We start from the raw sequence: 26336 nt of genomic DNA, 5'->3' as shown, positions 1-26336 counted from the left end.
CTCACAGAATCTGGATCCTGGGCCATGGCTGCGGCAGTTACCTTAAGGCGCCATTCCTGGCTCAGACCAGCCTCGTTGCAAAATATGAAGGACAATATAGAAAGACTTCCTCTTGACAGAAAAGACCTGTTCAGTGAGCAGACAGATTCCACCATGGAAAAGCTGAAAAAGTAGAAATTTCCGGCTAAAACATTCACCTCTTCTGATTCCACATCTTACTCTTCAAAATATGCCATACTCCCGACTGTCAGGTTATAAGCAAAGGAAAGAAGGGACTACAGAAAGCCCTATCAACCCTGCAACAAACATCCATATCAAAACAAGAATAAGGGCAGTCAGGTCAAACGCACGAAACAAGCAGAGCCTATTGCTCACGCTAGTGACTCCATTCCTCAACCATGCCAATAGGCACCTCCGATAGCTTCCAATACCATCTCTATGGCACCAGTGACACTAACATCAGTGACTCTATGGCACCAGTGACACTAACATAACAGAGCCATCAAACTGGTAAGCCATGCCCCTGCATGGCAACACGTAAGAGATGGTTGGGTCCTTTACCTAATATCTACAGGTTATTTTATTTTATTTTTATTTATTAAAACATTTTTATACCGCCCAAAACATACGTCTCTAGGCGGTTTACAACAAAACCGTTATGCCTTCGAGTTCAAGGGGTCTCCAGGGGTCTCCACTTCATGCAAGCGACACCAGCTCTGCAGGAAGAGGAAAATAGGTTGGTAGCAAAAAGGGCCATAGTCCCTGTGTTGATGGGCACAAAGGCAGGAGGGCCTTTGCTCCCACTGCTTCCAAATCCCTGAACAGGAAGGAGGAATAGGTCTGATAATGGACTTGAGACATCTGAACAAGTTCATCTGTGAGGAAGTGCTAAATGATAACATTGCAGGGCATATTACCACTCCTACATCAGGAACGGTGACTGGCAACCCTCAACTTAAAAGATGCTTACTTTCACATTGGAATTTAGAAGACGGGCAGGAAATGCCTGAGATTCACTGTAGGCAACTCCATATTTCAGTACAAGGTGCTGTCCTTTGACCTAAGTATGGCACCATGCAAATTGCAAGGCGGTTATAGTGGCTCACCTAAGGATCAGGGTATTGTCCCTGTTCCTGGATGACTGGCTTCTAGCATCCAGGGACAAAGAAGAGTTACGTTCTCAAATATCATATCTGTTGCAACTTCTCCAAGAGCTGGACATAGAAGTGGATTGGAAGAAGTCTCACCTACATCCGATGAAGTCCATAGCCTATGTAGGAGCAATTCTAGATACTCAGGAACGACTTACCTCAGGGAAGGTTCTAGACCACCGGGGATTTGATCCAAGTTTTCAACACACATTCTACACAGTGCGCACAACAGATTCAGCACCTCCTGGGCCTGATAGCGTCCTGCAAAACAATTATACATGATTAAAGCTGAGGAAACTACAATTGTGGTTCCTCTCGGTCTTTCGCCCAAACTTGCCTAGCCCGTTGCTAAAATTAACTATTGCACCCCAAGTCGTCCAGTCTTTGTGGTGGGGGACATTAGCAGAGAACTTCCTGCTATGTGTCCCATTCCATACTTCGAACACCTACAATACAGGTGACAATGGATGCCTCCTTAATGGGTTTGGGGAGGAGACTGCAAAGGCAAAAAAGTCCGGGGCAATGGACCTACCACAGAAACGGCTCCATATCAACTTCTTGGAGCTTCTAGCAGTTTTTCTGTCGATGATGAAAGCCTTTCTACCAATGCTAAGAGATCAAACAAAGTGCAAATCCAGCTAGACAGCACAATTGCTTATCTGAACATTCAGTGGGGAACAATCTAGAGATCCCTTTATGCCCTGAGCATCCAAATCTGGCACTGGTGCATTTGCTATCATTTCTTATTCTCAAGCAATACAAATAAAGGAGAAAGACAATATGATAGTCAACGGCCTGAGTCGCACCTTTGCATGCTCAGAACACCACAAGTGGGAGATAAACAGCAAATATCTACATCCAATAATCAGAGCCTAGTATTGGCCACGGATAGATGTGTTTGCAACCTCACAGAACAAGTGAGCAGCTTCTCACAGCAGCTTCTGCTCCAGAGCAGGACACGGTCCACAGTCACTAGGAGATGCATTCCAGTTGGAATGGACCAAAGCTGTATTGTACATGTACTCATTCCACTCATAAGCCGAATGGTGGTGAAATTACCTCTTCAACAAGTAACGTGCATCCTGGTGACACTGTGGTGGCCGAGGTAATCTTGGTTTCCACTGGTACTCAGACTGTCCCAACACAGATACAGGAGGCTCCCGCAATATCCGGATCTTCTGTCATGGGAAGGAGGTCTAGTGCTGCACCCCGACATAGCCACCCTAAGGTTAACTTGGCGGATAGGCTTATAAAAAACCATCCACTTGTAAGAACTATGTGGGGAAGTGGAAAAGGTTTAGCTCCTGTGCAGCCTCTGAAATGACAGCATCAATCAGGCAGGTGCTTCTCTACTTGACATCGCTGAAATCTGAGTGTCTGTCCAACATTTTCATCAGAGTACACTTGGCAGCGCTATCAGTGAAGCATCCAGGCTGGGATGGAAGGACAGTTTTTCCCCCACCCTAGCTCCAAAAGTTTCCTAAAAGGCCTCACTAACCTATATTCTCTGGTCAGACAACCGATAGAACAGTGGAGTATCTTGCTGCGTTCTCTCTTCTTTGACTGAGGTTCCATTTGAACCAATGGCCACAGCAAATCTAAAACTTAGTCAACTTAAAGTCTTCCTGGTAGCAGTAACCACCGCTCGCAGGGTGAGTGAAATGACAGCTCTTTGAATGGACAAGCCATACACTCAGTTTTATCAGAAGAGGTCCTAATGCGAACAGACCATTCTTTCCTGCCTAAGATAGTGTCTGATTTCCATTTAAATCAGGACATCGTCCTTCCAACTGTTTTCAAGAACCCTTCCACCCCACTAGAGAGAGCACTTCACTCTCTAGACATCAGGAGGGCACTACTCTTCTATCTGGCTAAAACAAAGTCTGTACACAAGACAAAACTATTGATTACTTACAAGGAGAAAGTCAAAGGCTACTCCGTATCTAGGCAACATTTATACCATTGGTTGGTTGAGCTCATTCTGCTAACCTAAAAGCTACAAAAGATAGAGCCCCCAAGATCCATAAGGGTATATTCTACCAGGCCTGTGCAACCTCAGCGGCCCACTTATCGGGCATATTATTCAAATATATCTGTAAAGCAGCAACCTTGTAATCGGAAATGCCCTTTATAAGGCATTATGCTATAGACTTGCGATCTGCAGCAGAGACAAAGTTTGGGAGACGGGTGCTTAAAAGGGTGTTGCAATAACTACTGCTTCCTCCTACATAGCTAGCTAAATACCCATTACTATTGGAGCTCAATGGATCATGATCCAGATAAACAGGTTGCTCACCTGTAACTGATCTGGTAGTGATCCGTTGGCCTCCATTAGTCCTACCCATACTCTCCACTGTAGTAATTCAAGTCTCTAAATAAGAATTCACCTGTGACACTGCAAGGATAGTCATCCAGGAACTGAGGGAGTAGTGTTCCTCCTGCCTTAAATATTAGCTACGTGGGGCTGGGCGGAATTGCCACGATTTGCTGTGGTACTCCACACTGAGGGAGTTCCGCGCAGGCGCAGAACCCATTACTAATGGATGTCAACAGATCACTAACAACCATATCATCAGTTACAAGTGAGCAACCTGTTCTGTGGTGATGATCATAGACCTGGTAATTTGCATAATATACCTTGGAGCAAAAGAACTTACCTTCTTCTTTCTTTTTGGTTGTTTAGATTGATATCTTGTTTGCCCGACTAGCATTGCAAACTATTCCTGAAGACCTAGACCTTCGAGATGATAGTCTACTAAAAAATTTAGACATTAGATGCATACGAAGTCTTAACGGTGTGTATATTTGATTGGTATCTAGATTGTCTTTGAACAAGCACTTTGTAAACTCTGGTTCAAAGGTTCCACAAGTAGAATTCTGCTCATAGATTGGCATTTAGCCACTTCTCTCTGCAGTCCTTTGCTTGCCTCCCAAATCCATTGGGGAATCCCTGGAAGAGGATGGTATGTGGCACAGAGAGCTGCAGTAGGAAGGGCGGAATCTAACTCCTCCTTCCCCATGTAAGCAAAAACGCATTCTGCCTATTTTAAGCACTTTAGGATCCAAGCCAGTGAGTTTCAGAATTAGTCCATGATCCATACCACCAAAAAATGTGAATTATCACCATCTGCAATGAGAGAGTGATTTTTGGCAAGGTCTTCATCACAAGAGACTGGAACTAGGTGGTACATTTTCATGTGGTTTTGTGTGGAAACTAATGGAAAACAATTCTGTTCTACTTTTTAAAATGGAGACTCAGCTTTTCTTCCGATATATGTATCGCCAGTGCGTTCCAACCAGATTGCATGAAAATCACACCTTGTCCCATTTCCTTAAGCCATTATGCCTGCCAAATTTCAAAGAGATTGGTTACAAGGAACACATTTTATGGGCAGTTAGGCACACAGTAATACAAGATTTTCATTTGTTTCAATGAGACATGCAGATAATTTTCTGCTGCTTGTAACTTCTGTTGCCCTCATCCTGTTTGCAAGAAATTATATTTTGGTACTCATTTAAGGTACCCTATTTCAAACATATGACTGCCATTTACTGTTGCTCTCCTATGCTGGGCAAGCATGACACCATCTGAAGTTTTTAAGATACATTGCCATCGGAGAGAGCAAGAATTTCAGGCCCAGTTGATACTTGGTAGACTAAATTGTGTGGTAGCAACTTGATATAATAATAATTCTGTTATGCCAAAAGTTTGACTGCTGAGATTTTTTTACTGACACTTTTCACATTGCAATAGATTTCTGTTTAGGAATGTTGCAGATTAAAGGTAGATTTTTCTCAAGTTTTTGCAAATGGAAGAAGTTCCATTCGCATTAGAAGGGGGGAATTTTGCCCATCTACCCTGTGTTTCTGCTGCTCCCTTTATCTCTCAAAATGTGTCACTGAGAATTGTGGACCCCCCAGGAGCTTTTCAGAGTGTGCAGGGAGCAGCAAAAGGAAAGGCAGGTCATTGGAAAATCACCCCTCCCTTTTGCACAGCTGGAACTTCTTAGTTTTATGGAAGTACTAGTTGGGATACAACCCACTTGTATTTGTTTGCTTTTTTTACAGTGATTTTTTGAGACAGCATATGTTTTCTTCCATGTGACTATAAGCAAGTGTTTGTTTTAATATAGGCTGGGTTCAGATGTTGTGCTGAACTGAGGTTTTGTGTAGCTTGATCTTACGTAGGTTATATTGTTTGTACAGCTCAGTCTTTGTGCATGAGGGGAAGAAATTTACAACTTGGGTTCTTGGTTTTAAATCGATGAAGATTTGTTGTTGCATATGACTTGAGAAACCCTGGCTTGTTCTAACCACAGTTTGTGAACAAACTAGGATTTTTATGAAAGGGTTTTGAATTTTAGTAAGAAATTCCCCTTTTGTCATGGCCTTTTGGCTTGCACAACAACAAGTTGGGAATCCTACATTGTTTCTCAGACTGAATGCTGCCTGTCCATTGCTTTCATTTCCTTTGTTTTTCACCAAAAGGGGTTTAATTCGGGGAAACTCAAAGGAATAAGTTCCCAAGCCCCCCCAGTTGTATAATGTAGTTTCTTGTCTTCTGTCTTCTAGGTTGCAGGGTAACCGATGAAATTCTCCATCTAGTACCAAACATTGACAATTTCAGGTTAACACTGAGAGCTATCAAACTGTGGGCCAAACGTAAGTTGAATTTTTACACTGCTCATTTCTATAAAGATTTTTCTTTCTGTTGAACGAAAATAACTAAAGCTGTCTATTTTCCCCCCCTCTGCAACAGGGCACAACATCTATTCCAATATACTAGGTTTCCTTGGTGGAGTTTCCTGGGCTATGCTAGTAGCAAGAACTTGCCAGCTTTATCCAAATGCAATAGCATCAACTCTTGTACATAAATTTTTCTTGGTATTTTCTAAATGGTATGTCTCCTTAGATTACACTAAAATAAAATTTATTATAGACCCCGAATTTTAGTGTTGTTTCTATGGCATTCCTTCAGATGGTGTCAGATTAAGAGATGCACTTAAAGGAGTATTAAGTCCTGAAAAATTGCAAGACACTATGGCAGAGATGGGTCAATAGTTATTTTGTAGCCCTCCAGTGCAAAGCCTCCACTTATATAATATGAAGTTTATAAAAAATGTTTAATGGCCCATTTTTGGAGCTGTGACCTTTCTTGATTTGCAGTGACATCCACTTTGAGGTTACCTTTACTGCGTAGAGTCACAGAAGGTACAGCTTACATACCTGGGCTGGATAGCTTAGTGTGATGAAGTGGGACTCTAAAGTGGCCTATCCATGCATGATGTGGTTGTCATGCTGCATGTTTAATGGAAGGACGGTCAGATGTTTCAGATGTTTTTAAAAGAGCCATTATAACCATGTACAGTGGCACAAATGGGTTGGAAGTTCCATCCCTCTCCTTCCCACGCCTCTTATGCTTAGAGAGGCCATCACCTGAATGGAGAAGCATCTTCACTGTGATAGTGGGTGCTTCCATGACCATGAGACTGGATCACCCCAACCTTGTGATCACAGAAGTGCCCACCATCACAGATACAGTGCTTCCATGTACAAAGTGAATTTCGCTCAAGTGTGAGAGGCATGGAGTGACTGGCCAGGATGGGATTTCTGACCTATTTGTGCTGCTCTATGCAGTTGGTGTTCTTAAAAACATATTGATAGGGCTTAAGTCTTTTTGTATAACTGGAAATACTTACACATGCTGAAATTAAGAGCGCTGACCAGTAGGCAATTCCAGCATGTGCTTTTGTACAGAGGTGAGATTTAAACTTAAAGTATAGTGTTAATGGCACAAAACATACCTGTCCTTCACTGTCCTCGGAATCCTTGTTGGAAGCCTCTCTGGAGATTTAATTGTCACAGTGTTAATTAGCTGAATTGAACCTTGCCTGCAAATCTAGTGGCTTCATAGTCATTTGCTCTTCTAGTTTTTTCCTAGACACCTGTGTCTCTTGTCTTGATTTCTCTTGGAAAAACAGACTTCTTTTGTTTTTGGTTTTCCTCAACAGAGAATTAGCTTTAAAGTAATGCAGTACATTACACACATAATTGGTTAAAACAGGAGACCCTCGTTATCTGTGGTTTCGCAGATTGCTGTTTCATGTATCTGCAGATGGGTCTCAGAGACCCAGTTTCTTAATCTGTGGCATGAAATTTAGGCATTTTTCACCTATCCACAATTCCAAAGTGTCCAGAAATGACTTCTGATGTCATTTCCAGCTGCCATGTTAAAGCACAGAGCCATTTTGTAGCTCTTTTTTCTGTAAAAAAAAAAAAGAGAGAAAGAGAGAGAGGATTTGGGGGACATTCCTGGCAACCTGGAGAACAAGGAACTACGCTTTTCTACCCTTATTTCTGCTTGGTATTTGCTTTTTGGACATTTTTTTTTTTAAAAGTAAAGAACACTAACCCCTAGATTTCCATAGTGGTAAGGTTTCTTTATTCGCGGTTTCTATATTTGCTCTAAATGGTGGGAACAGAACCCCCACGAATGAGGGTCCCCTTTATGAAGAATATCTGGTTGCGTAACTTATCCCACATATCCCTAATACACATGTCAAATGGATAGTACATTGTGTATCCTGAGTTAGCGCTTCAGTTATCATTAAAATATGTTTCTGAAGAATAACTTTAATGAGCAGAAGAGTAGAAGTATTGGCCTGTGTGTGGACTAGTGTTGCATTTGTGTAATAACTGTTGTGCTAGCACAGGGACATAGCACAGTGATATTACTTAACAAAAAGTAGTCTGTTCCAGACTAGTTCTTGTGCTAGCGGAAGATGTGGATGCACAATATGTTGCACAACATGTTGTGCATGTGTCCTGTGACTGGCAATGTTGTGGGGCACTGCAAATTTGCACAGCTCTGCAAACTTTGTAATTGTCCTACTTCTCTCGTTGCACTAGTGCAACACTAGTCTGTAGGTCAGCCATTAAAATGAAATAACTGGGGGAAAATGCGATTTCTGAGTAACCTTTGGGTCAGTTTACACCAGCTCTTGAATGAAAGATGGTGTCCTCGAGTAGTGGGGAACACAATGTTTAGGGATTGTATATTGCATGAATTTGGCAGATACTTCGGAGTGTTCTCACCAGCGCATCCATTGCTGGTGGCAACATTTACCCATCTCTCACCAGCAGCATCTGTTACTGGTGATAGCTTTTGTCCATTCTGGCCTTGATGAACAGAGTATATTTGAAGGTGGATATTGGGGACGCGGGTAGGGGGAGTGATATGAAACTGGTTTGGATTGAGGAACAAAGAAATAGGATAGACAGTTTTACTAGTTCAAAACAAGCATCTGATGCTGCACCTGGTGTGTAAAATGAAGGCTCACTTTCAAACTTTCTTGTTTGCTTGTTATAAGTTCTTTTCTTACTCAGTGCTACAATCTCTCTAAACAGGGAATGGCCAAATCCAGTGCTATTGAAACAGCCAGAAGAATGCAATCTTAATTTGCCTGTATGGGACCCAAGGGTTAGTGTATTATTTTTTCCCCCCTTTAAGTTCACATTTTAAAGTAAAACAGATTGCTTAAGCCCCAGATAAACCTATCTTTGTTACAAATCCAGATACTGATTAGTGTTGTGGCACTTGTAAACATGTAGCATGTGACTTAATTTTATCCAAATCGCCATTAATTTAATATATAACATGCTAAATGCCCAGTGTAGAAAGTGCTTCAGCCTTGAGGTGTTACGAGGTGACTTCTTTGAGATCTTTCTAACTGTTGATCTGTAGTGCAACTGGAAAGATGGTACTATGTTGGGCCAATGCTGTACTTTTCACTTGTTCCACTGTAGGTAGTTGCTTGTGCCAGACAAAGAATAATAGCCGTGTGCCATTGATGGTAATGAGTAAGGTCTCTGTTACATCCAGCACAGAGTGGCTTTCATAGGACACGTGGTGATCTCCCATCCGACACTGATTAGGTTCACATCTCCCTAGCTTCCCCAGTGCTATAAGATTATGTGTTCCATTTCCCTGGGCTCATTCAAGACTTATACAAGCGGTATTTAAACAAACAGAATAGGGCACTTTTTCTCCCTATTACATATGGCTATTTAGTCGAGTACTGGGCTTGTTGAAACCCAGCTGGATATAAGACTGGTGACTACGGGATACTTGGAGTAATCGGAGCCTGTTGGCAGACACAAGCAAAGTTGGTGTACCTGAAGATTGTACAGTTTGTTTTTAATCAATAGCTTCCTTTTATAAAAGCCCACATCAAAATGTTATGATTGTGTTACCCTTCTGCCTTGTTACCCTTTGGCATATGAACAATATGTAATATAAGCCCTCTGTACTCGAGTAGCTAAAGAAAACCATGTAAGGCAACGGCAGGGTTTCAGCCTTAAAACTTGCTACTTTAATAGTATTGAAATGCATCCACACCTTTTTCCTTCCCCCTTCTTTCATCAAATATACTGTTTTAAATAAAGGATATGTTAAACACATTTGGTCCTGTTGGGTGCTTAGTCTTTTTTTTGAATTGGCCTTTTCTTGGCAATTATATTACAGGAATAAATCACACAACATATTTCAAAAGGGATCGAGACAGCATTTTGCCTAGTGCTGTCTCAAATGTTTTCCCAAGTATTAGTAAGGTATCACTCCAGTTGCATGATCATAGGCAAGCTAGCTTTCAGTGCAGTTTTAATTAGAAAACAGAAAGGTGGTGGTGGGGTGTCTTTGAAAAGCAGAGAAAGTTCACTCTGTTGCCCTCCGTGAACTTGAAATAAGTTGCCAGTAGAGGTGAACTTATAGACACTGTTCACACAATCTTATTTATCAATATAACATTTCATATGATACATGGAGATTTTTTTCAATGGACATACCCAAATTTTTTATCATGAATGTGATTGAAGAAAACTGATTGGCTGTTGTTATGTATAGGTAAACCCCAGTGATAGGTACCATCTTATGCCTATAATTACACCAGCATACCCCCAGCAGAACTCTACCTACAATGTGTCCGTTTCTACACGTATGGTCATGGTTGAAGAATTTAAGCAAGGTAAGTCATTCTGAGCATCTATTCCTGAAAGAATGAAAATGATCTGCCCAAACTGCGTTATGCACTGATGACTTGGATACAAGCATTTTGCTACTGCTTGTCTAATAACTTCTGAAGTGCATTGCATTGTTTTTATAAATGTATGTCATCTTAGGAAGAACATTTCCTAATTGATTAGAAAGTGCAGTCCTTGGATAGGGTTTTGTATCCAGCTTTGACTTCTCAGATTATGCCAGTGGCTCAGTATTCTTGCTGACAACTAGTAGGGTTTCAGATATGGTAAAGGTATACCGTTGACTCCTGGCGACCACAGAGCCCTTTGGTTTTACTTGGTAGAATACAGGAGGGGTTTACCATTGCCTCCTCCCATGCAGTATGAGATGATGCCTTTCAGCATCTTCCTATATTGCTGCTGCCTGATATAGGTGTTTCCCATAGTCTGGGAAACACCAGTGGGGATTCGAACTGGCAACTTCTGCCTTAATTTCCCCGATGCGCCATTAGGTGGCTTCAGATATGATCGATTTGTTTAATTGAAAAGTGTGTGTTCCTGAAAGCAGCAACTAGTAAACTTACTTGCCAGTTCAAATTGGAGAGTATGCCAGTGTAGTATGCTGTCACACCTTAATAGTTTAGCAGCTGCTGACCAGATTATCTACAACTTGTTCAAACACTCAGTTGTACATAACTCATAACTCGGTGGCAGAGAACATGCTTGTTATGCAGAAGGTCTTGGGTTTAATTCCCAGCATTAGCAGTTAAAAGATTGTGCATTGAAAAAGAACTTTGTCTTAACATTAGAGAGCTAGTGCCATCACCATAGACAGTTGTAGGCTAGACTAATACTATTTAACTTGGTATAAAACAGTTCCATATGTTCATAACCCAACTTCACACTCTTAAGAAGTGACTAGAGTTAAGTGTCAGTACAGAGTTCTGCGGTTTTCACCACTAGCAATCTTAGATCATGAGGAAATTGTTCCAGAATAACCTGTTTTAAAGAAGGCATTGATTTGGATAGCTGTTATATTTCTATTTACTTTGACTCTGGATACTTCTCTGAACCATTAAAATCTATTGCTATAAAATTAGGCCTTATATTTTGTAAACTGCTGGATTTGAAGACATGTATGAAAAGGCTGAAATATGTTTTTGTAATTCAGGTCTTGCTATCACAGATGAAATTTTGCTGAGTAAGGCAGAGTGGTCCACACTTTTTGAAGCTCCAAACTTCTTTCAAAAGTACAAGTATGTATTTTAAGGCATGACATATGTTTTATAAGTGTATTAATTGTTAACCTTCACACTCTAACACAAACTGCCTAATTCAATTAGCACAGTTGTAATGGCAGACAGACAAGTAGTAAATCTTTCTACTTTATGAATCAAGTTTTACTGAAGGGTTATGGAATGTTTTAGTCACTTTGGGTAGGTAAGAGATATGATATACTAACCCTTAAAGGTTGTTGTGAAACATGAGAGAGCTTAATATGTGTATCTTGTATTTGGTAAAAGCTGTAACATGATAATCTTACCTTTGGTTAAAACTGGTCAGAGGTCTCCTTCCAGCTGAGACTTAAATATTTTCTGTATTGGGTAATTATTATGTATTAATATAAAATGACAATACAGTTCCCCCCATTAAAAGAAGACTGATGACCATAATAATGTGTCTGGTGTTTTGTGTCCTCTAACGCTTGCATAAAAGGCTAATACCCTAAACAGATTTTGGGAAGATTAATCCACTTTGTGTCAAAATGGAACTCTATTTGGTAACTTCATGAACGTTAAAGATGCTTCTCCTAACTCTTCATTTTGTCAAAGTGAAAGGATTAAGATTGCTTTATTCTCACAAAGTAAACTTCTCTAGTTTAGTATAATCTCAGTTACAAATATCAGCATCAAACTTGACAGAAGTTTTTATTTAATAGTAGGAGATTTCTAACCATGCCAAAAAATTGAATTAATATATATTAATCGGAACATAGGAAGCTGCTATATACTGATTCAGATCATTGGTTTGTCTAGCTCAGTATTGTCTTCACAGACTGGCAGCAGCTTCTCCAAGGTTGCAGGCAGGAATCTCTCTTGGCCTTATCTTGGAGAAAACAGGGAGGGAACTTGGAACCTGCTCTTTCTAGAGCGGCTCCATCCCCTGAGGGGAATATCTTGCAGTGCTCACACTTCTAGTCTCCCATTCATATGTAACCAGGGCAGACCCTGCTTAGCTAGGGGGACAAGTCATGCTTGCTACCACAAGACCAGCTCTCCTCTCCTCTCCCCTCCCCATTAATTATATTAATATTGCCTAACCTTTGAATACTTGCTTGGGCCATGAACATCTGTGCAGAGCTTAATGAAAAATTCAGTTTGCTGACTGCATGGTCTCTGTACAGGTTAGTGTATAACAATTCATGCAAGTCTTCATTTCTTATAGCAGCTGTTCAAAGTACAATTGAAAACAGTTCAGTTGAAATCAGTGATACTGACTTCTATGATTGTTACAGCTGCTATACTAATTTTTTTAATTTTCCAAGAGATACATGAAATATTAGTGTGCATGCATAACAATATGAATCTCCTTTGTAAAAATCAGATTAAATAAAATAAAGTAGCCTTTCAGTATGTTTGGGAATTTAAATTGGAAAGTTCTAGTTGCCAGGTCAGAATGCTTAGTGACAAGAAATAGAAGGATAATGAGCTAGATCAGAGGAGAGGGGAAATATTAATATCTGAGATGTCTATTAATGATGAAGCCAACAAATAGCAACTAACCATTTGTATCGAGCAGCTTCTATTGAGTTAACAATAAACTACCCTAATTGTCATGTAATAAATCCACAGAAGCACTATAAAAGGTTTGAGGTTAAATTCTAAGTACTTTGGAAATCCATTCCCACAATTAAGTTTGACTACGCCCATACAGTTCTGGAAGAAAAAAAATAGTTTTCTATTGCAGTGTCCTAGTTCAGGCCATGGTATAGTGCATGGTTAAGCCTCAGACTTTTGCACTTCACCCTCTCCCTGCTGGGCCAAGAAGAGTGGAAGCTTTTGCTTTCTCTTTAGAACAGTTCAGTTTTGCATTATGTAGGAAAGGGTTGTTCAACTTCGGTCCTCCTGCAGATGTTGGTCTACAACTCCCATAATCCCCGACTACTGGCCACTGTGGCTGGGGATTATGGGAACTGGAGGGCCAAAGTTGAGCAGTCCTGATGTTGGACCTTGTTTTATAAACTCGCCAGTTTCTTTAAAAAACAAACCAAGATGTCAAATAGTCTGAAACAGACCAATGTAAAATCTGCATTGCTTCAAAAAAGTATTAATGTTATCTGAGGAGGGTTTAATATGACTTGCTCATATTGTGCAAGCTAGACTTTGGCTAGATCTGCATATCATTCAATGTGAACAGTGCAGGAAGACCTCGTTAATTGCGGGTCCAGCACTCAGTTTTATGTATCTGTGGTTGGGTAATATGCACCCAACCTCAGTATACGCAATAAAAAACCAGTGGGGAAAAGGGTTAAACACACACATTTGATAGTCAGATGCCATTTTGAGTTTTCCAGTGATGGGGAGCCATTTTATGGTTCATTTTTTTTTTAAAAAAACTTGAGAAGCACAATTTTTGGCCAGATTTTTCCTCTGTGGGGACGCTGGAACGCAGGGGACCCACGGAGTGTGGTAGGGCACTTTATTTTGCTTTCCCCCACATTGATTTTAGCCCGTTCCAAGCTCATTTCCCTGCCCTTTGGAACCTAACCCTAGGATTCCCATTGCCCCAATCCTTCGGTATTCACAGTTACACTATCCGCAGCACTAGCCAAGAACGGAACCCCCACAAATACTGAGGTTTTCCTGTACTACTCAGTGTGCTCTAGATCTGTCAGTATCCTTTAATAAAAGCAATCTAAAGAAGCTCAAAGCTGATAGTTATAGGCCTAATCTGCATCATAAGAAAGATTTTGGCGTGTTTTAGAGATACTAGTATTTAAAGTTAGAGCCATTTAACATCTTTTTTTCCTGTATCCAATCACACTATCTCACTTGCTGTCATAACTTATTACAATATTCTTGTTAGGCACAGCCTTGATTGATGTCCAGTTCATGTAGTCATTTTGTTAAGGGCAGAATACCACTGACTTCACCTCAGTATTATGGTGAAATGGTCTTTTAACAGTGCCTCTTGCCACTAAGGCAAAACTTTGAAGTTTTCCTGAGCGATGCTAAAAAAAAAAAAACCCTATTCCTAGCATTTCTCAGGATATGGTGACTTGTATTGTATATAATTGAGGTTGCATGAACAAGATCATTTTTCCACACATTGTGATGCGGAAGAAAAAATGTGTGAACAGGCCCCCAGGCACTTAAACCCCTTCACTGAAAATGTGTACAGTATATGGAAAATTCCAAATATCTGTACTAACCTGCATTTCTTTTCTTTTGCTTTGGTTTTTGTAGGTGAACAACTGTAAACTGAGATACTTTAAACAAAACAACCCACTTGCCTTAAAATGCAGTTGTTTGGATTAGTTTTCAAGAATGGGATTACAGGCTTTGATATTTTCTAGTTAACCTTGAATTTCTCTAAAAAGCATTTCCAAAGTTATTAATTGGAACACTTTTACCAGGCTGTCATGAAGGGTGGAACTGCATTAGCAAATGCATGTTATCCACCCCATGTTTGCCTCATACTGCTAATCTGGGGTAAAAAGATTTGCTGGGAAAATCAGATAGGTTGCGGGGTGCTTGTTCTTCCCACTGGTTTCCTCCTGCACCTGCCTTCTCTCAGTCACGCATGATTGTCCAAATGTTAAAAAAAATGGATTGAGTTGCATTAAGGTCTCTTGGCCATATTTCTTACTAAAGGTAATCAAATACTTAATGAGAAAAATATATTGCATCTATATGTGCTGAGAGATTGTATAAGAATTTGAGTCACAATTCCACAGTTTCTTAGCCAGTCTTGGGATCTCTTAAAAGGCTGCGTCCACGAATGCTGCTACAATTATTTCAGTGGAGACAACAGATCATTGTGTGCATTTATTGGCACACCTAGATCTGTTGTTCCCATTAAGATGAAAGGAGTCCCTGCATCCATAGACTGGTGTATGCATAATAGTACATATGTGACCCTAGACTGGGGTTGACATGTTTTGAATATAAGTGTTGCTCAGGACCATACAAGCTTTACAAAGTTTTTGTTAATCAATACAGCATTCCAGAGCCGTCTTGAGTATTGCCCCATTTGTTGGTATGGATCTTGGTGATAGCTCATGTATTATAAGAAAATTTTTAAATACTTTATTATAAAAATACAAACTACTAGCACTTGCTGATATAAACGTGCTTTCCAATAATATTTTTCGAGTATATGCCTTGCGTTCTAATCTCCATGTAGTCTCCTTGGTTATAAGACATGAGTTTTCTTTTCTGCCAGTACTGCTAATCTTGTTCGTTAACGCTACTCAATTGGTCTGGCAATTTAATTAATCAGGATAAGTATTTGGATAGTTCACATATGAATTTGAATGATCACCCATAGATGCCTTGGAGTGTATATAGTTCTCTGAAGCTATGGAAGTATTGGAGGTATTGGCTTATGAATATATGGTTAGTAAACTAGAATCCAGTGAGATGTTTAAAATATACAGTTGTCTGAATTTTAAAAAGTAAGGAGTTATATCATATTGTCTTTTGTCTTCTAAGGCATTATATTGTACTTCTAGCAAGTGCACCTACAGAAAAACAGCGACTAGAATGGTGAGTAATGAGCTTTCCTCCTTTAAGTCAACACATTAAAACAACTTTTGGATATGAAACATTTATTTTGTGACAGTGCTCTAAAAGTTGAACCCATGAAAATACTTTAATTCTAATTAAAAAGAAATTAAAGAACTTTGGCTGCAGTTACCTGTGGAACTGATGTTGAAATAAGTAAATATGGTTTTTGTCTTGACAACCTTAACTTATTGACTTCATGTTTCCTTTTCTGCCTTCTGCACTCTTTCCAGAGGATTCTTTTGTCAAATTATACATGAGCTCTTGCTTTAGGGTTGGTGTGGCATTCAGTTTGAACTTAGCAGTTCATTTTCCTTTTTCTGTTGAGTCCCCACATCATTTTCTTTTTTGAATACAGAGTTTGGGCAATTCATATAAAATGAGTCTGCCAGATCTTTGCCAGTCTGCACTATTAAGAACAGCCCTGCTGGATCAGGCCCGAGGCCTATCTAGTCCAGCATCACACAGTGGCCCACCAGATGCCTTTAGGAAGCCCACAGGCAAGAGCTGAGGGCATGCCCTCTGTCTTGCTGTTGCTCCCCTTCAACAGGTATCCAGAGGCATCTTGCCTTTGAAGTTAGGTAAAGTGTGCTGTCAAGTCGATTTTGACTCATGGCGCCCATAGAGCCCTGTGGTTTTCTTTTGGTAGAATATAGGAGAGGTTTGCCATTGCCTCCTCCCACACAGTATGAGATGATGCCTTTCAGCATCTTCCTATAACACTGCTGCCTGATATAGGTGTTTCCCATAGTCTGGGAAACATACCAGTGGGGATTCGAACCAGCAACCTTCTGCTAGTTAGTCAAGCATTTCCCTGCTGCCACACTTAAGGTGAATTTGAGGCTAGAGGTGGCCTATAGCCACCAAACTAGTAGCCATTGATAGGCCTGTCCTCCATTAATTTAAGACCCTTTTAAAACCATCCAAACTAGTGGTCATCACCACATCCCATAGCAGAGAATTCCATAGATTAATTATGCACCCTGTGAAAACGTTCTTCTTTTAGTTGGTCCTAAATTTCCTGGCCTTCAGTTTCATGGGATGATCCCTGATTCTAGTGTTGTGAGAGGGAGAGGAAAATTTCTCTGTCCACTCTCTCTACTCGATGCATAATTTTATGCACTTCTGTCATATCTCCCATAGTTGCCTCTTTTCCAGACCAAAAAGCCCCTGTTACTGTAGCCTTCCCTCATAAGGAAGGTGCTCCAGGCCCCTGATCATCTTGGTTGCTCCCTTCTACACTTTTACTAGTTCTACAATGTCTGTCTTAAGATACGGTGACTAGAACTGTACGCAGTACTCCAGATGTGACCACACCATAGATATGTATAAGGGCATTATAATATTAGCAGTTTTATTTTCAATACTCTTCCTAATGATCCCTAGTATGGAATTTGCCTTTTTCACAGCTGCCATACTCAGTTGACACTTTCAATGAGCTGTCCACCTCAACCCCAAGATAATTCTCCTGTTCCGTCACTGACAACTCAAACCTCATCAGTGTATATGTGAAGTTGTGGGGTTTTGCCCCAATATGCATCACTTTACACTTGCTTACATTGAACTGCATTTGCCAGTTTGGAGAGATCCTTTTGGAGCGCCTCACAATCTGTTTTGAATTTCACTACCCTAAATAGTTTAGTGTCATCTGCAAATTTGGTTACTTTGCTGCTTGCCCCAACTCCTAGAATATTTATGAACAACTCAAAGAGCACTGGTCCCAGTACAGATCCCTGGGGAACCCCACTTCTTACTTCCCTCAATTGTGAAAACTGTCCATTTATTCCTACCCTCTGTTTTCCTGTCCTTCAACCAGTTACCAATCCACACATGAACCTGTCCCCTTAGCAGTCATGGGACAAGTTCACTCAAGAGCCTTTGATGGGGAACTTTGTCAAAAACATTTTGGATGTCCAAGTATACTGTGTCAACTGGATCACCTTTATCCACATGCCTGTTGACAAAAAAACTCCAAAAGGTTAGTGAGGCAAAACTTGCCCTTGCAGAAGCCATGCTGGTTCTTCAGCAAGGCCTGTTCTATGTTTAACAAATTTGCCCTTAAGTATGCTTTCTATCAATTTACCTGGCACAGAAATTAATCTGCCTAGCCTATAGCTTCCCAGATTCCCCCGAGTCCCTTTTTGAAAATTGGAGTTACATTAGCTACTTTCCAGTCCTCTGGTACAGAGCCTGATTGTAGGTACAAGTTGCATATTTTTGCTAGGAGATCAGCAATATCACATTTGAGTTCCTTTGGAACTCTTGGGTAGGTACATCTAGCCCTGGCAATTAGTTAGTTTTTAGTTTTTCAAGGCAGTTAAGAACATTCTCTCTGATCACCTCAAATTGGTCCAGTTTTTCAGCCTCCAAGCCTGAGAAGCTCAGTTCCATAATGGTTATATGGTGAGTATCATCTGCCATGAAGACAGATGGAAAGAACTCATACAACTTCTCTACAGTCTCCTTATCCTCAATAATTTATTTAACACATTTTTGTATACCACCCAAAACACAAGTCTCTGGGAGGTCTACAACAAAACTATAAAAACAACAAATAAAAAGGTTAAAACATTAAAACTATTTTTAAAAAATCCTTTCATGCCCTTATTTAAAGGTCCAACTGTCTCGGTGGAAGGTTTTCTGCTTCTGATATATTTAAAGAAGTTTTTGTTATTCCCATTGACACTTCTAGCTATATACTCCTTACTCTTTTTTACATCCCATATTGTCTCCTTGCGTTTCTTTTGCCAGAGATTGTTATGAACATAGGAAAATAGGAAGCTGCCTTCTACTGAGTTAGACCATTGGTCCATCTAGCTCTGTATTGTTTATGCAGATTGGCAATAGCTTCCCTGAAGTTGCAGGCAGGAATCTCTTAGCCCAATTTTGGAGATGCCAAGGACAGAACCTGGGACCTCAAATGCTCTACCCAGAGCGCCCCATCCCCTAAGGAGAATATTCTTGCAGTGCTCACACATGTAGTCTACCACTCAAATGTAAACCATTGCAAACTCTTCTTAGCAAAGGAGACAATTAATGCTTGTTATCACAAAAATCAGCTTTCTATTGTCTTCCTTTGGACAGGACTTCCATTTTTGAAGGAAATAGTCTTCCCTTTTTATAGTTTCCCTGACACTACTTGTTAGCCACGCAGGCATCATCCTGAACTTGGTGGTACCTTTGCTCCATCTTGGTATACATCCCAACCGAGCTATTATAGGGATATGCACAAAGTGAATTTTGTGTTCTGTTTCAAGCTCGAAAGGAAAGGCAAGTGGCTGAAACGTTCTGTCAAAACAACCATTCCATTTCAGCACACTCAAAACATTAAGTGTTTTCAGCCATAGGGAACAATGGGGAAACTCGAAACATGGAATCCTATGGGGGTTTGGGGGAAAGGTTAAAAAAACATTTAAATCCCCCACTGCCCATTTTCTTTTGTGGGCTGGGTGGTAGGTAGCACCCATCATGCCCTACCACACAACCCACTTGGGTGTCTCTAGGAACTAGCCATTGCAGCGTTTGGAGAAGCGATCCATTGGGGCATTTAGAGTTTCCCCATTGTGTGCCCGCAGAATGCACACACAAGTTTTGCATTGCAGTTTGCTATGCATTCTGCAATCTTGCCTTGAAAAATGCTGTAGAAGCATGCAGTAAATGGGAATCTGTCCCTCCAAACACAGTGAAAAAATGGCCAAAAAAGTATCACTGACCCAGAATCCACTTCCAGCCACAGTGCCTGTGCTGCAGTAAGATCATTGGCACAGGTTGCTCACCCACACACAATTATGACTCCTTCTGTTCCTAGCATTGCCAGAGCTGCTACAGCAGCACCCCTGCTAAGCAGCAAGCATAGCCATAAACTCAACTAGAGCTACTTCAGCCAAATTTTGACTGAGTACAGCAGATTGCAGAGCAGTGAGTGAAGCACAAGTTAGTCTCAAGGCCAGACATAGAGTTCATCACAGCAGTCGCCAAGAAATATTTCTCTCTCTCTCACACACACACACACACAGAGCTACCACTGTCCATTTCTCACCACAACACTATCTCACAAACAAAAACAAACCACAACTCAAGGAACGCAAGCACCCAAGTTCTGATTTTGTCAATCTGAGATTGATCAAAGCCAATTATAGCAGCAATAGCACAGCATGTTATACTCAGTGCTGAGAAGAGAAAACAACAAAATCAAGCCTTTCTTGATTCCTTTCTCCTTTCTTCCTGATATATTATCCTCAAGAGAGGTACAGTATAAGGGCTCTCTCTGCCTCACAATCACTTTGAATACATTTTGAATTTGAAATTCCCTCCTCTTGTGTCCCCCTCGCTCTCCCAACCAATGGGGCCACAGTTGCCCATGACAACACTTGATTTGTATGATAACAAGCCAACCAAGAAGCAAGGAGATCACAAGCCAATTGGAAGGCAGTGGCAGAAAACCAATCGGCAAAGGAAAAATAGGCCTCCAAAATGGTGCTCAGAATGTTTCAGTCGAAACAGGGTGGTTCTGCTCCAAGCCTGAAACAGGCCCTTTAAATAAAGGGTGTTCTGTTTCGAGCTCAAAACCTTCGATTTTCTTTAAATAAAGGGTGTTCTGTTTCGAGCTCAAAACCTTCGATTTTGAGTTGAAATATTTCACCATTGAAACGTTTTGCACGTCCCTATTCTATTACAGGAGAACTCCATTATTCACAGGGGGTTCCATTCAGATGGGGAGAGGGACATGTGATAGCAAATCGGCAAATAACGGCATTAAAGTGAATGCGAATTTGGGGGTTAGGTTCCCACACTGTTCGAAATCGTCCCCACAATGGTCAAAATGGGCCAAATAATGTGCCATACTATGCTCCATGCCCACAAGGAGTCCAAAGATGTCCCCCAAGAGTAGAAAATCTGCCAAAAATAGTTTTTGAGGGGCCCTTTAAAAAAAGAAAAAAATGAGACATACAATGGTGGCTGGAAATGACCTCCGAAGTAATTTCCGGCTGTCCCTGACCAGCAGCGATGTGGGTTTAACCCTTTTTGGGCCACCTCCCCCACCCCCACCAGGCGTGTATATCAAGGTCGAGTGTCCATTACCTGGGCCTGGATACGTGAAAATGTGGATAGAAGTGGCGCCTTTTGTCAATACCCACACATGAATTTGCCCAGTCTATGTGAAGTCACCCTTTTATTATAGCTCTGTCTCTTTGACGCTCTGATTTGCTTCTACAACTCCAGGTCATTCTCAGCATTTTGATCCAGAAGGCAATAGCATGCTAGTAGTAACACATTTCCTTTCAGTCCTTGTAGTGTCATCCATAATAATTCTGTTGAGGACTCGGGTCTCCTAGGTTATCTAGCTTGTTGAATTCTATTCCTTCTTTAATATACAGAGCTACCCCACCCACAATCCACCCTTCCCTGTCCTTAGTACCCAGTAATAAATGTCTCACTGGTTCTCACTATTCCACCCAGTTTCCATTATGCCCACTATATTTATGTTTTCATTAGAAACCAAGCATTCTAGCTCACCCATCTTGGCACAGAGGCTTCTGGCATTGGTATATAAGCACCTATATGCCAAGTCTCTTACCTGGCACTCGTGTGTGCTATCACCTTTACTTCCATCTGACCTTCTTGACCCTTTACCGCCATCTGAGCTGTTGTATATTTCTGTCTGCTCTGCTCCTGGATCTGGATTGTGATCCATTGTATCCATAAGAACTGGGTTTCTGCGCCTGCGCCTTCTTATGAATACAACGGATCACATCCAGATCATAAGTTACAGGTAAGCAACCTGTTTTTCTACTCCATCCCCTTCTGGGTTTATCTGAAATGTTTGCACCCTCACACCTTAGAAGATCTTGCTTGCCAAACCACATACCACCCTTTTCCTGTAGGCAATCCCCCAGACATTTTAAAAGCTGTACTGAGGCATGTTTGATTTTTAAGTGCCAGCAGTCTGGTTCCATCTTGGTTCAAGTAGAGTCTGTCCCTTTTGCTTTGCTTGCCTCAAAATGTATCCCAGTGCCTATCAAATCTAAACCTCTCCTCCCGGCACCACAGTCATCTCCACACATTCAGACCTCTCAGATCCGCCTCTCTCGCTGACCTTGCACATGGAACAGGTAGCACTTCAGAGAATGCTACCCTTGGGGTCCTGGACTTCAGTATGCTACCCAGCAGCCTAAATTTGGCTTCCATGACCCCAGACCGCATTTCCCAACATTGTTGGTGCCGACATGCACCATGACAGCTGACTCCTCCCCAGCACTGCCTAACAGCCTATCTAGACTGTGTGACGTCCACAACCTTCGCACCAGGCAGGCAGCTCATCGTGCAGTTTACACACAGGTCACAAACCCATCTCTCTATGTCCCTTACGATCAAATCGCACACTATTAGGAGGCCCTCAACCCCCAGAGGAGTATCCTCTGTGCGAGAGGATATGGGTCCATGACCCAAGGAAGGGGTCCCTTCTAACGAAGCATTCATCTCTTCCTCAGACTGATGTCATCCTTCCCTGTGACCTTCCTTTTCCATGACAGTAGAGGAGCTGTCAGCTTGGGAGTGGGATGCCTCTATCACATCCCTGAGGATCTCACCCACATGTCTTTCTGCCTCCCTTATCTTCTCCATGTAATCCACCTTGGCTTCGAGGGAACATACTTGTTCCCTGAAAGCCAGTAGCTCTTTGCACCAAGTACACACTCAGGACTTCTGCCCTTCAGGCAGATAGTTATAAACACAACACTGTGCAATACACTGGAAAGCACTCACTCGCCTGCTGGCGTTCTACTTTCATAACTGATTTTATTGGCTCTCTAGAAAATATAGAGCTTGTGTACTTAAAATGTAGGTCTTCACTGCACTTTTCAGCTGATTAAAGGTTTTAAGCTCTATTCTTCAAGAAAATTGCAAAAGTGGGGTGATACACATCTCCTCGTACTGGTTGTCTGCGCACATTTCCCTGCTAAACTCAATGCAAAACTGCTTTGCTATCTGGTAGCAAACTCCTATTTGTAAAGCTCCCCAGGTCTGAGCCTTGTCTTCTCAAGAGCTGCTTCCAAACTGAGCCACCTCAGGAATGTTGCTCCTCCCACAAGCTTTGTGATTCACCTGCAGCTGACCTCCACCCACTGCCTCTCTAGGCCCAACTGAAACTGCCATGTCAAAATCAAACCTCTAGCCAGGCAGAAATCAAACCCTAGAAAAGACTAGCTCTAATCAACTTAGCCTGTCCTTTCCCCCTTGTTTTCTTGTTTATATGCTTGCTTGCTTGCTTTCTTCTTAAGGAAGGAAAGCAAATATTTGCTGTTTTCCCTGGTCTGAGCCTTGTCTTCTCAGGAGCTTGTTTCACACTTTCTAAATAATACGTTAAAAGTATTTATTCTTTCAATATATACATATTTACCTAAATGTCCACTTTTTGTACATATCCAGCAATGGTTGAAAAGCCTTTTTTTCAAGTAGGGGATCTGTATTCTCTTATTAGATTGTTGATTAAGTTTATTTTCATTCAGGGTTGGCTTGGTGGAGTCTAAAATCCGAATTCTGGTCGGAAGCTTGGAGAAAAATGAATTCATTACACTGGCTCACGTAAATCCTCAGTCATTCCCGGCACCCAAGGAAAATCCTGACAAGTAAGGCAAATTCTTGGCTGTTGGAAGATATTTTATCGAAAGCAAGGATGGGAGGCATTTTTTCTGTTGGACGTGCTGGCAGCTGCTTTATCAAAATTAATTGTCTGTGGTCTAAACTGGCTTCCACACATGCAACTTTGAGCAATTGAAAGACTGCTGAGTTTTATTTATACCCCACTCCTCTAGTATACTACTGCTCAGGGCAGCTCACAACGTTACTAAAATAGATACAATATAAAACAATTTTAAACAAGTTAAAAGACCAAGCTAACACCGCATTTTAAGTTATAATTTTTAAAAGTTTCAAATTAAGTTACAGGTAAAAAGCTAAAATGCTGATAGGCATTTTGAATTATGGAATACTTGTGTATCGAACAATTTTGTATAACAAATAGAAAGTGATCAGACTACCTTTACTGTGTTGTAAACACTGTGTAGTAATTGAGACACTAAATGCTCGAATCCCGACTGAAAGCCAACCCATGGCAATTGTTGTTGTTGAAACTGATATGCTAACTAAAGCATAGCTTTACACGGTCATCAGAAGCAATTATCCATCTATCTATTGCTTATTAATTCGGATATTTATATAACACTTTTCAGCAAAAGTCCTAAAACAGTTTACACAAAAATAAATAAAATTGCTCCCCTGTCCCCAAAGGGTGCTCAATCTAAAAAAGAAACATAAGATAAGCAACAGCCACTGGAGGGATGCTGTGCTGAGGATGGATGGGGCTAGTTGTTCTCCCCCTGCTAAATAAAGGCGCCTCTTTGCTCAGTTATCAGGGGACCTACTAATGAAGAAACAATTCTCAAATCTCAGAAGTCTACACCATGGTTCTCAAAGGGGTTCCCAAATATCCTTTCGGAGCATTTGGGAAGCAAAAACAAAATAATTCTGTTCTGTCTGTGTCCCTTTGGAAAAGTGTAAGACCATTGGTTGTACGAAATGGCATGAGCAAATGGGGAGGTGCATCTGAAGAGTAGATCACATTGAAGAAAATGTGTCATTTTAAGGCATATCGGGTGGAATGCTCTCTTCATAGAAACACATCAGGCTTTAAAAGAGCTATGAAAACCTTTCTGCTCTGCTAAGTTTTGGGGGAGGAGTGCTGGGTTAAGTCTCTCTCTCTACTGAGATGTTTAAGAGTGCTGTTTTAAGTTGGCCATTTATCTCTGTGTTTTAATTGTACATTTTAATTTTGTAAGCCACTTTGGGAGGCTGTGTGCTGGAAAGGGAGAGACCGTTATTTAAAATAAATGCCATCAGGTCTGTTCCTGGTTTTAAAAAAGACGTTCTTCTGAGACACATTCATCATAAACTTAATACAAATCTCCCAGAACACTATAGATCTGCATTATTAGAATCGCAAGTAGCATGTCTTAGTTTCAAACCATGTAAATGAGTGTTGCTTTACTGTGTGTGTTTGTACCAATCTATATGCAGGTTGCTGTGGCTGGCCACTGCAGAATAGCAGCTATAAACAATTACTGTGATGATTTTAATGAATTTTTTTGAAGACAAAATCTCTCATATTCGGGCCAGCTTAGATTCAAACTCCACGGTTGTTACAGTGTCTGATGCTGAGGTGTCTAGCAGCTCCTCCTATGTGATGACCCTGGATCAGTTTCAGTTTGTGATTCCTGAGGATGTGGACAAGCTGCTTGGAATAGTGTGGCCTACCACCTGCCCTTTTGATCCATGCCCGACATGGCTTACACTATCTGGCAGGGAGGCTGTTGTAGAGGGCCTGGCAGAGATTGTTAAAGGAGGCTCACTGAAGGAGAGCAGAATGCCTCCTTCTCTTAAGGAGCCAATCATTAGACAGCTTCTGAAGAAGCCTGCCTTAGATTCCTCAGAGTGTTAAGCAACTACAGGCCTGTCTCCAACCTTCCATGGCTGGGCAAGGTGATTGAGAAGGTGGTGGCCTCCAAGTTCCAGGCGGTCTTGGAGGAAACGGAAGATCTAGATTTCAAAGTGGCTTTCGGGCTGGTACTGGGGTGGAGACTGCCTTGGTCAGCCTGATGGATGATCTCCAATTGGGAATTGACAGAGGGAGTGTGACTCTGTTGGTCCTTTTGGATCTCTCATCTGGCTTTGGTACTATTGACCATGGAAGCCTTCTGGAATGAGTGAGGGGATTGCTGGTGAGAGGCACTGCTTTTCTGGGGTTCTGCTCCTATTTCACGGGCAGATTCCAGATGGTGTCTCTTGAAGACTGTTCTTCAAAATCTGAACTTTCATATGGTGTCCCTTACATAGGAACATAGGAAACTGCCATATACTGAGTCAGACCATTGTTCTATCTAGCTCAGTATTGTCTTCACAGACTGGCAGCGGCTTCTCCAAGGCAGGAATCTCTCTCAGCCCTATCTTGGAGAAGCCAGGGAGGGAACTTGAAACCTCCTGCTTTTTCCAGAGCGGCTTCATCCCCTGAGGGGAATATCTTGCAATGCTCACACATCAAGTCTCCCATTCAGATGCAACCAGGGCAGACCCTGCTTAGCTATGGGGACAAGTCATGCCTGCTACCACAAGACCAGCTCTCCTCTCCCTTAGGGCTCCATATTGTCTCCAGTGTTTGACATCTACTGGAAACTGCTGGGAGAGATTATCAGGAGATTTAGTGTGTGGTGTTAGTATGCTGATGACACCCAAATCTATTTCTCCATGTCAACATTATCGGGAGAAGGCATAACCTCCCTAAATGCCTGCCTGGAGGCGGTAATGGGCTGGATGAGAGATAACAAACGGG

General features: G+C 41.4%; 1 protein-coding gene across 2 annotated transcripts in view; it reads left to right on the top strand.

Annotated features, from left to right (window-relative positions):
- PAPOLA (poly(A) polymerase alpha) overlaps positions 1–26336 on the top strand; it is an 89668-nt gene that overhangs the window by 45746 nt on the left and 17586 nt on the right. For both annotated transcript variants that reach the window (XM_053257142.1, XM_053257139.1), the window contains exons 7-14: positions 3835–3946; positions 5724–5813; positions 5911–6049; positions 8559–8631; positions 10054–10174; positions 11338–11422; positions 15881–15934; positions 23461–23580. In XM_053257142.1, coding sequence (XP_053113117.1) covers positions 3835–3946; positions 5724–5813; positions 5911–6049; positions 8559–8631; positions 10054–10174; positions 11338–11422; positions 15881–15934; positions 23461–23580 — 794 coding nt within the window. The remainder of the gene's footprint in view (positions 1–3834; positions 3947–5723; positions 5814–5910; positions 6050–8558; positions 8632–10053; positions 10175–11337; positions 11423–15880; positions 15935–23460; positions 23581–26336) is intronic.

The sequence above is a fragment of the Hemicordylus capensis genome, chromosome 1 (genome assembly GCF_027244095.1).
Source record: "Hemicordylus capensis ecotype Gifberg chromosome 1, rHemCap1.1.pri, whole genome shotgun sequence".
NCBI lineage: Eukaryota > Metazoa > Chordata > Lepidosauria > Squamata > Cordylidae > Hemicordylus > Hemicordylus capensis.
Note: the sequence above shows the minus strand (reverse complement) of the source record. Positions and strands in the feature narration are given on the sequence as shown.